Below are 14,343 nucleotides of genomic sequence, written 5' to 3' on the forward strand. Positions count from 1 at the left end.
ACACAATTTTTCTCAAGTGAATTAGGCGTCTATTTATAGACTTTAAGACAAGACATGATTTTCAACTAACTTAGACCATTATCACATGTTCTCCATGATTTCTAATTAATTTAATTAAATTAAATTATTTATTCTAAGTCATGTACATCATCCACTAACCCATTACTTCATTCCATAGAAGCAGTAACAAAGTACGTGGTTTTGCAAACTTGAAGAATAATTAATCTTATTTAATTTAATTAAATACTTGGAGGATAATTAATTATGCCACTAAATCCACTAACTCCATAAACTTGAAGCAGTAAATCACTTAGGCGTGTAAGCTAGAATTTAGGAAATAAATAAATAAAAATCCTTTAGCTAGTTTTTAGGAGAAAAAATCTTTTTCGAAATCTTTTACAAAAACCGAAAAACAGATTTTTTATTTCGAAAAATCCGAAGCTCTTAAAAACCGGAAATAATATTTTTCGAAAACTAAATCTTTTAAATAAAATATAAAAGATAAAATATATATTTTAAAAAGATAAGATTTGAAAATCAGAGATTTTAAAATCAGAAAATCTATTTAAAATCTTTTCCTAACAAACTTAAACTAACTTCCTAAAATTATGGATCTTGGTCAAATTATCCATAAAAACTCTAACAACTATATTAGGCACACAAATACTTTAGGCGCACAATATTAGTCACTTAGTAGTTCCTAAATTAGTTTTAAAGTCTTGTTCCGTAATTATTAAGTCTTGTTCCTAAGCCTTGTTCCTATAGTGCCAGGTCTGTTCCTTTCATGGGAACAGAACCAAGTTCCTTTGAGAATTCACCATGAACTTAATAAAGCTATTACTCAACCTTAACAAGAAGATTAATAAATACCCTAATGTATTCTAATCTTCATTCCATGCTTGATTCTTCATTTCTCGAACATCTTTACTTCGATCTTGATTAATTCTCCGCTTTAATCTTCAATCAAGTATTCCCTTAGCTCGAGCATGAATTACCTTGCAACAACATAAATAAAATATACTATGTCTTTTGTGGTTAGGTCATCTTCAAAACTCAAGGGTCAACAATATATATATATATATATATATATATATATATATATATATATATATATATATATATATATACACATATAATTAGTTGGGTCGGGTGGTAACTGGGTTGGGTCGAAATTGGATTGGGTCATAAATGGGTTGGGTCATAACTGGGTTGGGTGGTAACTGGGTTGGGTGGTAACTGGGTTGGGTGGTAACTGGTTGGGTGATAACTGGGTAGGATAAACTGGGTCATTGGCGCGTGAAGTTGGGTGCGGGTTATTTAGGGTCAGAAACATGTTGGGTCTGGGTCGTTGTTCACGGGTGCAACTGGGCACCGGTCAACTAGGTCGGCGCAACTCAGGTTTGGTTACCAATTCCACGGGTTAAACTCGGCACAGTGAACGCTGGGTCGGAATGGGTCGGCTTTCCAACCGACCACTCTCGGCTCGAAACAGGTTGGGTTTGGGTTGCATGCGGGTTCACCCGTGGGTCGATCCAGTTTTTGACACCTCTAGTTTAACATGGTGGTTTGGTTGTTTAAATTATTAATTTTTATAGAATTATGTCATACTCTTTTGGACTTATTTTCAGTTTAGTTCATTTCAATTAATAAATTATTATTATTATTATTATTATTATTATTATTATTATTATTATTATTATCATTATTGTTATTATTATTATTTCAGTTTAATGAAGTTCAATCCAAAAGAATGGGGACTTGGATCTTCGACAGTTTTATAATCCGAGAAAGTATTGGCGTCTCATAGTGAGATGTTATTTTGGCATCTCACACAAAAAGACAAAAAAAATTTGGTACCAAAACTAAGGGCCTGTTCTCCCCAGCTTATTTTCAGTTCAGTTCAGTTCAATTCAATTCAGTTTAGTTCAGATCAGTTCAGTTCAGATCAGTTCAGTTCAGTTCAGTTCAGCTCTTAATAATACTTTTACTCTCACATACTTCCTCCGTTTTTTATTAGATGTTACACTTTTCAAATCACGGACTCCTAGGTAATTTTTGGAGAGGAGAGAGATAGAGATAATGAAAAACAAAAGGATCCCATGTGAACATGTGATAGGAGAGAGATAGAGAGAAGTTATTACAAAAAATAAAAGTGTAACATCAAATTTAAAACTTCCTAAAATAGAAAGTGTAACATCTAAAAAAAACGGAGGAAGTATCACTATTCATTTCAGTTCATTTCAGTTCAATTCAGTTCAGTTCAATTCAGTTCAGTTCAGTTCAGTTCAATTCAGTTCAGTTCAGTCCAGCTGTTTTATGCCGAAAAGAACAGGCCCTAAGTCAAAGTGGTACCAAAATAGAATACTTTGGTACCTTGGTACGAAGTCTATTTCGTACCAACTTCGAGTTTGATACTAAGGTTATATTTTTGTACTGTGACTTTATTTTGGTACCATTTGACTTACCATTAGTACCAAAATTTTTTACTCCTTTCGTCTCATGATATACTGTCTATTTCATTTTTGGTGGGTGAAACTTTAAAATCTTTGCCGAATATTCTCATTTGTATATATAAAAAAACATATTCATGTGGGATCTTGTTAGATTCGTCTCAATGTGTAGTTTCATAATATCAGCTTTTTATATTTTTTATTAATACGAAATTGAAAATATTAAAGGTCAAAATTACATAATGGAGACCGTGTAAAAAAAAAATAAGCACTATATTATGAGACGGAGGAAATATCTTTTTATGTGAAATACTATTTTGACATTTCATTATATGAGACGGCTATAACCCCGTATACTCTACATTGTGCATTTGTGCATTTGTGCATTTGTGCATTTGTGCAATATAATATCAAAGTTCGAACTGTTCACATATGTCTACACCATTTACATGTTCTGTTAAAAAATAAAATAATTTAATGAGTCAACCATTATTATAGTCAATAAATATAGATATATTTAAAAGAAAAGTTTGATACATCTTAAATACGACAATATTTGACCTGCTTTTTCATTGCTTGTTATCCTTGCAGTCTCCCCCATTCCTCGGAGTGGGGACTCTAGCTGTCACACTCTGCGCCAACCACAAAAGATTCCTAAATACTCATCCGATTTTATAATTACCATTTCACTTTAAGCAGAAAATGAAAGAAATTATAATTATCTCTATTATACTATAGATCAAGGAAGGAGTTATAATGTTTTCTACGAAAAGACTTTTTAATCCTTCATACAATAAAAATATTACCTATTAAGATTTCGAGATTTTCTTCCATCATATAAACATAAAAAAGAATTAGAAGATGAAATGGATGAGCACGTGAGAGAAAGTAAAAAAATAATTTTTTATAATACCCAACTAAATTTTTTTATTGGGAAAGATAATTGGTCCGAAGACCAACCCCTACTAGACTACTAGTCTACAGGGATGAGGAATCGGACCCTGGGCAATATCCTGGAATTCGGAGTGGTACTCCACTGAGCTACCACCTCTCCCTCTATAATACCCAATTAATGAGATTAAATGAACATTAAATGAAGGTATCAAAAACTCATGTGAAAAGATGGAGAGAGAGTAAAAAGTCATGCTGAAAAATGAAAACAAGAGAAATGAGAGCAACATTTTGGGACACCCAAAATGGAATACGAGAACTACAAAATGGGACGTAGGGAGTAGTACTCTCTTCGTCTCAAAGTACAATTCATGTTTCTATTTTGAAAGTCAAATGTTAAAAACTATTTTAACTAAATACTCTCATTAATGTATATAAAAAACATACTCATGTGGAATGTTGTTAAATTCGGCTCAATATATACATTTAAAATATTAATTTCTTATCTCTTTTAGTAGTACAAAATAAAATATCTCTATTATATAAGTCAAGGGAAGAGTTATGGTGTACTCCTATAAAAAGACTTATCTACCACTAAGTTAAAATATAAACTATTTAAAATCTCTCATTCACTTTCTGATTTACAATTATATATAATACGGAAAGTTATAAAAAGAGAAAACTAACATAATAGGTTTAAAATTGCCATTAAATGATTACTTACGATGAGGAAACTAACCTAACAAAGAAACTTTCCAACAATTGTAAAGCCAAAATTATAAAGTTTTCTTTACTAAAATATTCAATAACAATTACAAAGAATATAAGATAAGAATTCATAAAATTACTGAGAAAAAAGAATATAAATCATATTTTTATTATTTGATTACATAATTATCGTAATCAAGATGTTATTCAATCGAAATTGTTAAACTTGCTGAGAAAAAGTAAGCATAAACCAAGTTCTCTTATTTTCATTTTTAATCCTATGTTTTGTAAAGATTAATTCTAATTTCTAAGTGAGAAAAAGTAAACATTGTTAAACATGTTTATTTTTTGCGATAATATTGTTTTATACGCTTTCGAATATCGATATTCATACTAATATACTGTCGCACGCATCGCGTGCATACGAGATTAATATCATATATTAAATGTGCATCTTGAATAATGTGTAAAAAGAAAGACGAATCATATTTGGGGATCGTGGGAGTACAATCTTTATTTCTTTCCCTAATCGTGACTTGTGAGTATAAGAAAGATTTTCATTTATAATTCATGAAATTCCGTTTTTGTTAGTATATCCTATAAATATTGCCGTAGAATCTCTTCGTATCTTTTTTCTTTTCACGTACTTTCACCCACCAAGAACATCCAGAACAGAGTAAACTTTTCTCTCTTTCTTCAAATTCCAATTTTCTTAGCCTCTTTTTTAGACTTAAATTGTGAACCAAATCTGAAAATTTTGGTTTTTTGTTCTTTGATGGGTTCATTTTTATGTCTTTTTCTGCTCATTATTTTGTATTCTACTCGCTAAAATTGACTTTATTAGATAGTTTCTTACAAGTTCGTTAATTTTAGTAATTACTACCCACAATGTTATAAATTGATTCTATAAATTTCGTTTATACTATGATTAAAATCATAGCTTCATCTTGATTAATTCTGTCAGAGGTGGATTAGCAATGGGGGTTGCTCAAGAAAATAGTATTCCTGCTAGATTGGAGGTAAGATGTTCGAACTAGTTACCAATTAATCAATTTTTTGAGTATAATTAATATAGATTCCATTCATGGATTGTTTTTTCCTGGGTTTTTCAGGGAAAAACAAGTGCTGTTATTGTATGTTTCTTACTTGGACTGGGTTCTCTTCTCTCATGGAACACTATGCTCACTCTTGGAGATTACTATTACAAAGTTTTTCCAGTATGAATTACGAAACTCCCACTTTTTATTGTGTTTAATTAATTGAGTTATTGAAACTTTGGAAATTCTGCATCTTCATGATAATGTTGGTTGAATTTCTGTTATAAAAAAATTGGTTTATGTAATTATGTTCTTAATTCATATATGGGTTTTTGTTGTTGACGATTTTGCTTTTATTGTTTTTCTTATGAAGGATTACCATCCTTCAAGGGTACTTACACTTGTATATCAACCCTTTGCTGTTGGAACAACAGCTATACTTGCATATAATGAAGCACGCATTGATACTAGATGGAGAATCATTGGTGGATTCATTCTTTACTTCATTAGTACTCTGGGTTGTTTATTGGTATGTCATCTTTTTTTATGCCAATTGTATAAGTTCAGATTTGGAATTTGGAGTTTGCAGGGAGAAATTTTACTGAAATTTTTTGCTTTTGTTTGATCATAACAGTTAGATTTAGGAACATCTGGAGCAACAGGAGTTGGACCTTATGTAGGTTTATGTATCCTGGTTGCGGCTTTTGGGGTTGCTGATGGACATGTTCAGGGTGGAATGTGTGGAGACTTAGCTTTTATGTTGCCTGAGTTTATTCAAGTATGTCTGTGCAGATGTTGGGATTTTGATTGTTTGTTATCATACAAGTTCTAATACTATTTATGTGATGCCCTCCTACAGTCCTTTTTTGTTGGTTTGGCTGCTTCTGGTGCTCTAACCTCCGGTCTTAGGTTAGTGACAAAAGCAGCATTCGAAAAATCTCATGATGGCCTACGCAAGGGTGCTTGTAAGTTCATTAGCTCTCGATGTTTGAAGCAATTCTCTTTCTACTCCATACTGTTCTTGTTTTGGATTAGTGAACTGATGCTTCAGACTCTTCGTTTTGCAGTACTGTTCTTGGCAATTTGTACAGGTATTGAGTTTTTGTGCATCTTCTTGTATGCATTTTACTTCCCTAAGTTGCCAGTTGTCAAGTACTTTCGAGCAAAAGCAGCCTCAGAAGGATCTAAAACTGTTACATCTGACCTTGCTGCTGCTGGTATCAAACAGGCAAGCTGCACTAATTCATTATGCTCACAGTTTTGTGTTTCAGTTGTATATTCAAGGCAGTTTTTTATGAAACTACTTCTTGAAACTTTGCAGGATGAGAGTGGTGCAAAATTAGAACGTTTGACACTGAAACAGTTGCTACGCCTGAATTGGGATTATTTTCTAGGTTTATACCTAATTTATGTGCTGACATTGTCAATTTTCCCTGGTTTTCTGTACGAAAATACAGGAACTCACAGATTAGGCTCGTGGTATGTCTCTATTTCTTCTAAAGTTCCCCATTCTTAGAAGTTACGATAAAAGATATACCAATTGAATTGATAATTTTCTTTTGCAGGTATCCCCTTGTGTTGATTGCCATGTACAATGTTTTGGACCTAGTAGGAAGATATACACCTCGTATAAAATGCTTGAATTTGGAGTCTCGAAAGGGCCTGATGATAGCGATCCTAGCTCGTTTCCTCTTTGTCCCAGCATTTTACTTCACTGCAAAATATGCAGATGAAGGATGGATGATCATGCTCACGTCCTTACTGGGATATACTAACGGTCATCTCACTGTCTGTGTGATGACTGCTGCGCCTAAGGGTTACACTGTACGTACTCTGACTAATTCATAGAATTAATAATCATGCCAATTGCCCAATAACATCGTTTGGTGTCATATGATACTGCTATTTATGGATTTCTATAAGCAAATTATGCCTAATCTTTTGTGCTGATTATTATACAGGGACCGGAGCAGAACGCAATGGGGAATTTGCTGGTTGTATTCCTTTTATGCGGCATATTTTCAGGTGTTTGCCTTGACTGGTTGTGGCTGATAGGACATGAAAGCTTTTGACGGAGAAGAGACAACAAAAGATGATCTAAACTATCAAAATACATTGGAGATAACATTGGTTCCACATTGTTTATTTAATCTAGGTGATTTAATTATTGAACAAGTTGAAGCATCATTACTCTAGGTTGCAAAGGTAGGGAAATTGTTCATAAGTTTCATAATATATTTGATTTATAGAAAGAAATGTCTATTGGAAACTATATGAAAGTTCCTTTCATTTGGATGTTATTTAATCATTATTCTTGTAGTGTGAGTGCAAGAAAAGAAATTGAATAGGTAAAACTCATATACAATCTCTATTATATATGGAAACTCTTAATGATTTTAGTATCTATTTTTTTTTGACCAATACTCCCTCTGTTTTTTTTTTCGTTCTCACTTAGAAATTTAAATCTTTACACTATTTATACATAGAGAGAATTTTTTCAATTTATAAGAAAAAATATAGTCAGGTGGGGTCTTGTTTGATTCGTCTCAATTAGGACTCCCTTAGTTTTTTTTTTTTATTATCATTCTCACTTAGAATCTTGACACTATTCATACTTAGAGAGAATATTCTCAATTTTTTTCAATTTATAAGAAAAAATATAGTCATGTGGGATCTTGTTTGATTCGTCTCAATTAGTACATTATTAATATTCAATCGTTATAATTTTTACTAATATATGATGAAAGATATTTAAGTTCAAAAATGTGCATTGGAAAATGTGTAAATGGAAAGTGAGAAAGATAATAAGAAATAGAGGGAGTACATTATTAATATTTAATCGTTATAATTTTTACTAATATATGATGAAAGATATTTGAGTTCAAAAATGTGCATTGGGAGATACGCATAGGAAAGGAAAGTGAGAAAAATAAAAAACAGAGGGAGTGTATCTAATTAGGAAAAAAAAAACTACAACACCTGCCATTCTATTCGTTCAAAAAAAACAAAGTAAAATTGATTTAACAAATTGCAAAGCAGTTACCACTCATTCTTCGACTTTTTTAGATCAACAGAAGAGTATCGATGTAATTTCTTTTGACAAGAAAGAGTATATATTTTATATATAAAGCCAAAATATCATTTTGGTAGAATAAATTTGAATTGTAAGAACGCCCTAAGTATTTTGAAAAAGAAAAACCGTTTTTTCAAAAGGTACTTTCTAAAAAATAAAATAAAACTAACCTTCTTTCCCGTATAATTTCTTTTACAGGAAGTTCCTTGTATTTATAATTTTCGATTTAATCGTGCATACATTACACGTGTTTCTATTCTTGTGAAAAATAACAATACTTGACGATAAGAAAGAGTTTTGGAGGAAAGATCATAGTTTCAATGTTTCATCAAGAAGTTGTAGGGTATTCGGAATGTGGACTTTCAAATACTCCCACAAGCATTTATAGGTGCTTCCACACATTTTTTTTTTCATCATTTAGAAGATTATCAAATAAGAAAATAGGATGATTTTTCACAAAAATATGATCACCGAAGTTAATGAAAGTCAAGTGACCTTAAAATCACAAGTTCTGCCAACTCAGCCACCCTTTTCTTTTTCATTTGTTTTGCTAAAATTAGAAAATTTTTCGGTAAATACTTAGAATAATTTTGTAAATTCCAAAAAAAATAATAAGAAAATCCTAAAAAATAGATATTTCATTTTTCTTAAATTGATTATTTTCAAATTTAGCCACCTTTGTTTCTCTCTCCTCTTTTTCTCCCCGAACCCCGATTTCATCCTTCTTCCTTCATTACCTTCTCTCTCCACCCATCTCATCTGCTTTCTCGACCATTTTCAATCAATAAACTGCTCTGTTATTACTCTAATCTTCACGCATAAGTGAATCTTATTTACACAAACACCAAGGAGTGGAAGTGTGCCTTGAGTGAAAGCTCGATTCAGTCATCTTTACATATCTGGGGTTCCGGTTTTGGGGGAAAGTTTGATTACAGTTGTCTTAATTTGTTTCATTTAGGTCTTTAGTCCATTTCGCCTGAACAAAACCATCATGTTCTTCAATCTAGATTTGCATTTAATTGATTTCAGGGTATTTTTTTTTAGTGTTTTATCAAATTTAACATGGCCGACTGTTGTGCTTTTTTATTTTTATTTTGGGGGTTCTTGGGTGATGACCCCACTATGGGGTTTTGGGTGATGATCCAGCTGCCGGCTTTGGGGTAAAGACCCAACTACGGATATTTGGGTGATGACCCAACTATATGGCTTTTGGGTGATGACCAAACTATAGAGCCTTGCACTAGTAGAAAAAACTGCTTTTGCTACTTATCAAATGCTTCGGTTAACTAATCAACCCGAGCATTTGTGAAAATCTCAATAAAAAAATTCACAAACGCTCGGGTTGATTAGTCAACCGGAGCATTTGAATGTCAAATGCTCCGGGTTGGTTAGAACCAACCCGAGCACTTAGACCGTCTCTCAATTCATGTTGCATTGTACCGATTTCTAGGATACTTTTATTTCGACCCTCGTCATCTTTTTTTTCCCTGGATTGTTTTCCCCTCCCTCAGTCCCAACTCCCAAGCCCCTCGCTCAAGTGAAGTTTCGCACTGTACTCCACCATCATCGTCCCTCCCTTCGTCGTCCTTTACTCACCCCACCATCCCTCCTCCTTCGTCCTTCGTCATTCTCTCTCTCTCTCCCTCTCCATCAAACTGCTTCTCTCTCTCTCTCTATCTCCATCAAACTGCTTCTCTCTCTCTTCCCCTCTTCACTCTCGGTCTACTCCTTGGAATGCATGTCCAGGTAGTTTCCTTCGACATTTATTATTGTAATTTAGTTTTATTGCTGTATTTTAGGTTTTTTTTGGTTTTCTAGATTTGGGGATTTTTTGGGGTTTTCTTTGATTTTGTTTAGGGTTTTATTTGGGTCAAAAACTTTATCTCTTACCTCGATTTCCTAATTCTCTCGCCCTCTTTCGTGATTCTTCCAGATCCGGAGCCATGATTGTCATCGTCTTCGGTAACCTCCAACTCACCGGCGAACAACACGCTGTCAAATTTAGTCGAATTGATGACTTTCATTTAATTGTTCTTTATGTCGTAAAAGTTCGAATCACAGGTTCATAATCATTTGTATTCATTTGAGTGTAGTTAGTAGAATTGGATTGTTGTTCTACTGATGAATTTATCATTCTGAAGATTAGCAAACAGCCAAACCTCCCTTCCCCATATTCAATGCACTACACCTCTGTTTCGCAACCTCTCTGCCCACTGCATGCTGCCTTGTCACACACTCACCAGTTTTTAAGTGTCTGATTTCATTGTTATTGTTTTAGTCATATTCATGTCATTGCAAGTTGTGAAATGTGGCATCTTTACATCAATTTAAGAATGATTGTGGAAAATATATTTTCAATTTATGTGAAAGTGAATTTTGAATGGAAAATCTATACTAAAACATATCCTTTTGCTTTTTAATGTGTTCTTTCCTTGCATTTCTGATTGCTAATCATGTTCCTATATTTTCTTATTTCTTTCCTCCCTATTTGGGTCTATTAGAAGCGGGAGCGATAGAGGGAAACAATCTCATGTGGAAGGTTGCTGGATTCTGTCTTTCTGTTGGTCGTTGCCACTTTGTTAGCAGGCAATCTAGATTGGTGCTTGTAAAGAGCTAAGTTCCTATTTGAATCTTGATTTGATTTATTCTCTCTTATCCTTTAGAAGGCTCCTTTGTCTGTATGGATCTCTTTTCGTGGCAATGTGCTTTGTATTTTCTATTGGTTATTTCAAGCAGGGCTCATGTGGTACTTTTTACAATTAATATAACCTTTTGTTTCCTATTGAATTTAGGTTTGTTACGTTTGTGTTTAAAATCTTGCCATCAGATTCACACAACCTCTATCTGTATCCTATTCGAAAACCTGCAATCTGTTACTTTGTTTCTATTATAATGGCAATGAAGTTCCTTGCAGTGGTTCACCCGATCATGATTTCATACATCCTGTTCTGCCGGTTTCTTTGCCGTATATGTTCCTTGATGGCGTTGTAGATTTGTGCTTTAAGAAGAATAGAGTTTCACATTATAAAAGCAGTTATTGTTGTGTCTCTAGTTCTGCAGTACAGTTATGTCAACAATTTCATATTATAAAAGCTTAGTTTTGGTATTGTTAGTATGTTATGCTCAATTAATTATTATGCAGTTTTTTCCCCTCTAAGTAATAGCCAATGAGGTTGTATGTTTCAGCAAAATTTTGACTGTTTATTTGTGCTTAATAGAGATTGAAAACTTTGTTGATTTTTTTTTTTGGTTTTTGTGAGTTATTTATAGATGGAAATGGGTCAGAATCAGCAATCTTCTTCACAGCAACAAGACCAGTTACAGCAGCAACAACTACAACAGGTTGTCCATTGTCTCATAAGCTAATAGTTATATCCTGTGCAGCCTTTTTTCCCCACCCCTGTGTATGACAAACACTTTTTCCTTTGTTAAAAATGAACAATATGTGGTTGGTTTAGAGTCTATGTTTCTTAATTCTCTTGAAGGGTGGACAAAGTGCTGGTATCCTCTGGATCTGGAGTTTTTGAAGATGAAGATTCTATTATTTGGAGTGAGTTTCTTAGTCTATTGAAAATTAGAGATTTTATAGCTGATAGAAGTCGAGAAAGGAACTCCTTTGTTTATTGGTGCCCAGCTCGGGCTTCTCCAATCAGTAAAATATCATCCAGTTCAAGTACTGTAAATCATGGTATGGTTAGTGCAGTCACTTCAATTCTTAAATCTTTGGGAGAACATCGACTAAGGGAAGAGCTTATTGATACTCCTGTACGATTTGTGAGTGGCTTATGAACTTTCAGAACTGTAATTTGGATATGAAGCTAAATACATTTGCTCCTAATGAGTCGGTACCTCTCAAATCAGATGGCGACCTTAAATTGGACACAGAGATCCACAGTGAGGTTAACTTGTCGTTTTGGTCGCAATGTGAACATCACTTGCTTCCTTTTTATGGAGTTATGCATATAGGTTACCTTTGTGCTAAAGGAGTGATTCCCCTTCGGAAGGCTCTTGTTCAGTCAATTGTCCACTTTTATGGTTTCAAGCTCCAGGTACCTGACTAGACAAATTGCTGAAACAATTGCACCTCTTGTTGGTGGAGACATAATAGTGGTAGTAGAGGCTAGCCATACATGCATGATCTCCCGAGGTATCGAGAAGTTTGGGAGCAGCACAACTACAGTTGCTGTTCTTGGTCGGTTTTCATCTGATCCAATAGCTAGGGCATTGTTTTTGGAAAGCCTTCCTAGCACTAACAATTTCTAAGGTTGATGTTTTGAGCTCGGAAGATTCTTTATATAATCCCTGTTGCAAGGCATCACTAGGCCGTGTTGTCTCGAGCTTTATTTTCTCATTTCATTTTATTTATGAAGTATTTGTAATGTATACATGGGTTTTGGGTTCATTATTACATATTTTAACTAGAATGGTTTCTAATGACATGCTATTGCTATTTTGATGCTGTCTTCCCTTTTCTTTTTCCAATTATTTGGATTTTTTCACTTTTTGAAAATATCAGCATCTGCAATTTTTCTTTTTTGTGGTTCTTCATGACTTTTTGTCTCATATTTGAGTATCCTGCAGGACTTAGAGAACGGAGGAATCTCAGATAGGCCAGATGATGTTGCCGTTTTTCACACTTACTTTTGTAGGTAACATGCTGGTTTAGAGCCATTGTTCTCACCCTTCCCCTCACAAACATTTCGATTCTCACTTGAGTAGTTGATTATATGTGCTGCATACTCTCTTGTGCATTTTTCTTGAGCTGTTAGCAACTTTAGCTATAGAAACTCAAATGCTCGTATGACGTCTGCTACGAGTCAGATACAAGAGAGCATTTGAGCATTTGAGGACTCAAAAGAATGAATATCATAACAACTTAGTATATTATAAATTATCACACAGAATAACTACCAATTACCATCAATATCAGCATAGAACAAAATAAAGGCATTTGAAACTATACACAGTGCTGTTGCCTCACTGAAAAGAAGTGGCACAGAGAGAATATCAAAGGAGGGTAGACAGACATGCCAATCAGTTAAGACTTACAGAAGAAAATTGCAACCAAAGAAAGCAAGAAAAAACATCGAACATAGTGACATAAACTAAATATTTGGCAGACAGAACATAAGAAATAGACTATCACTAACTAAACACAAAGATGAGGACAGGGCCTTAATGGCCTCTGAACCACGATAAAAAAAGCATGATTACCCAAATGATATATCGCATTTCATCTCGATACAAGTGCCAATTGGGAACATTTAATTTTCCTGTTTTAATAAGATTTGATCTTCTAGTGACCTACTAGATCACCACAGGTTATATGAAATTAGCCATAATCATCTCCCTCTCATATTTGATAGATAAAATCAGCTACTTCATTGCAAACAATATGGATTAAAAGATTATTTTGGATCAACCATTTGGTCATGCTTTTGGATATTCTATATTATTTCGGTCTTTTTCTATAATTTAATGGTAAAGCATAGTGAACTAGTGATGTCATGTTGTGATTTGTTGCAAAAGTTGTATAAGTTAGATCTAGAATAATGTCCTGTAGCCATTGAATAGGATTAGTATGCATGAGTGGTCCGTTGCTATTCTGCAGCTCTTCAGGTTTACTATCAATTAGCACTTGTTGCACAAGTTTTTCTACTAGTGTGTGTTATAGAATTGTCCATTAAGTCTTCAATTGCAAGCTTTACCCCATTAAACATGCTTTTGAAGTTTAAACCCTCCCTCCTGCTTTAATTTCAGTCCTTGATCTTTAATCCTAATATGCATTATGTCATTGCTGTTTGCAGAGATGGGACCTCGTGTATCTGGAAGCACACGGCAGGTTAGTGTATAATTATGAAAGACCTAATAATGTTCAATATGATTTGAAAGTAGCTGCCTTCTGCTTATCATGAAAAGTTATAAACTTGACCTTGCAGTATGTATATTTCTGCTCTAATTTCCAGGATCATCCAGAGCAGTCAGGTACCATTTCTGTTCCCTATAATTTTCTTAGTCTTAGAGATTCCTCTTTTATCTTAACAGGGATTAGGAGTGCTTGTTTTGGGTTGTGAAACAAAGTTAGAGAACTGGTTTAGTGGGTGTGTCGTCACTTACACTTGTTGATGAAATCTACCACTAGGTTGGGTTCTTGTTCGGTCACGGGGTTGATAAATTCACTCAG

At 33.8% G+C, this 14,343-nt stretch overlaps 1 protein-coding gene and 1 pseudogene across 4 annotated transcripts; both read left to right on the plus strand.

Moving 5' to 3' along the window:
* Positions 1-4,580: 4,580 nt before the first annotated feature.
* Positions 4,581-7,492, plus strand: LOC104884955 (equilibrative nucleotide transporter 3). Of its 4 annotated transcripts, XM_010669662.4 has the most exons (10): positions 4,585-4,725; positions 5,014-5,068; positions 5,162-5,266; positions 5,460-5,615; positions 5,721-5,864; positions 5,946-6,051; positions 6,154-6,314; positions 6,408-6,565; positions 6,652-6,910; positions 7,048-7,492. In XM_010669662.4, exons 2-10 carry the CDS (start codon positions 5,027-5,029, stop codon positions 7,156-7,158), a joined length of 1,242 nt encoding a protein of 413 aa, XP_010667964.1. In that variant the 5' UTR covers positions 4,585-4,725; positions 5,014-5,026; the 3' UTR covers positions 7,159-7,492. The 4 variants fall into 4 exon arrangements, with proteins under 4 accessions (XP_019103269.1, XP_010667964.1, XP_048491044.1 ...); XM_019247724.3 differs by having other exon boundaries at positions 4,581-4,725; positions 6,154-6,565; XM_048635088.1 differs by lacking the exon at positions 4,585-4,725 and having other exon boundaries at positions 5,050-5,068; positions 5,521-5,615.
* A 3,631-nt stretch (positions 7,493-11,123) lies between these two features.
* Positions 11,124-12,489, plus strand: LOC125492900 (GTP cyclohydrolase 1-like; annotated as a pseudogene).
* Positions 12,490-14,343: the final 1,854 nt, after the last annotated feature.

This window comes from Beta vulgaris, chromosome 8 (assembly GCF_026745355.1).
Source record: "Beta vulgaris subsp. vulgaris cultivar EL10 chromosome 8, EL10.2, whole genome shotgun sequence".
Lineage (NCBI taxonomy): Eukaryota > Viridiplantae > Streptophyta > Magnoliopsida > Caryophyllales > Amaranthaceae > Beta > Beta vulgaris.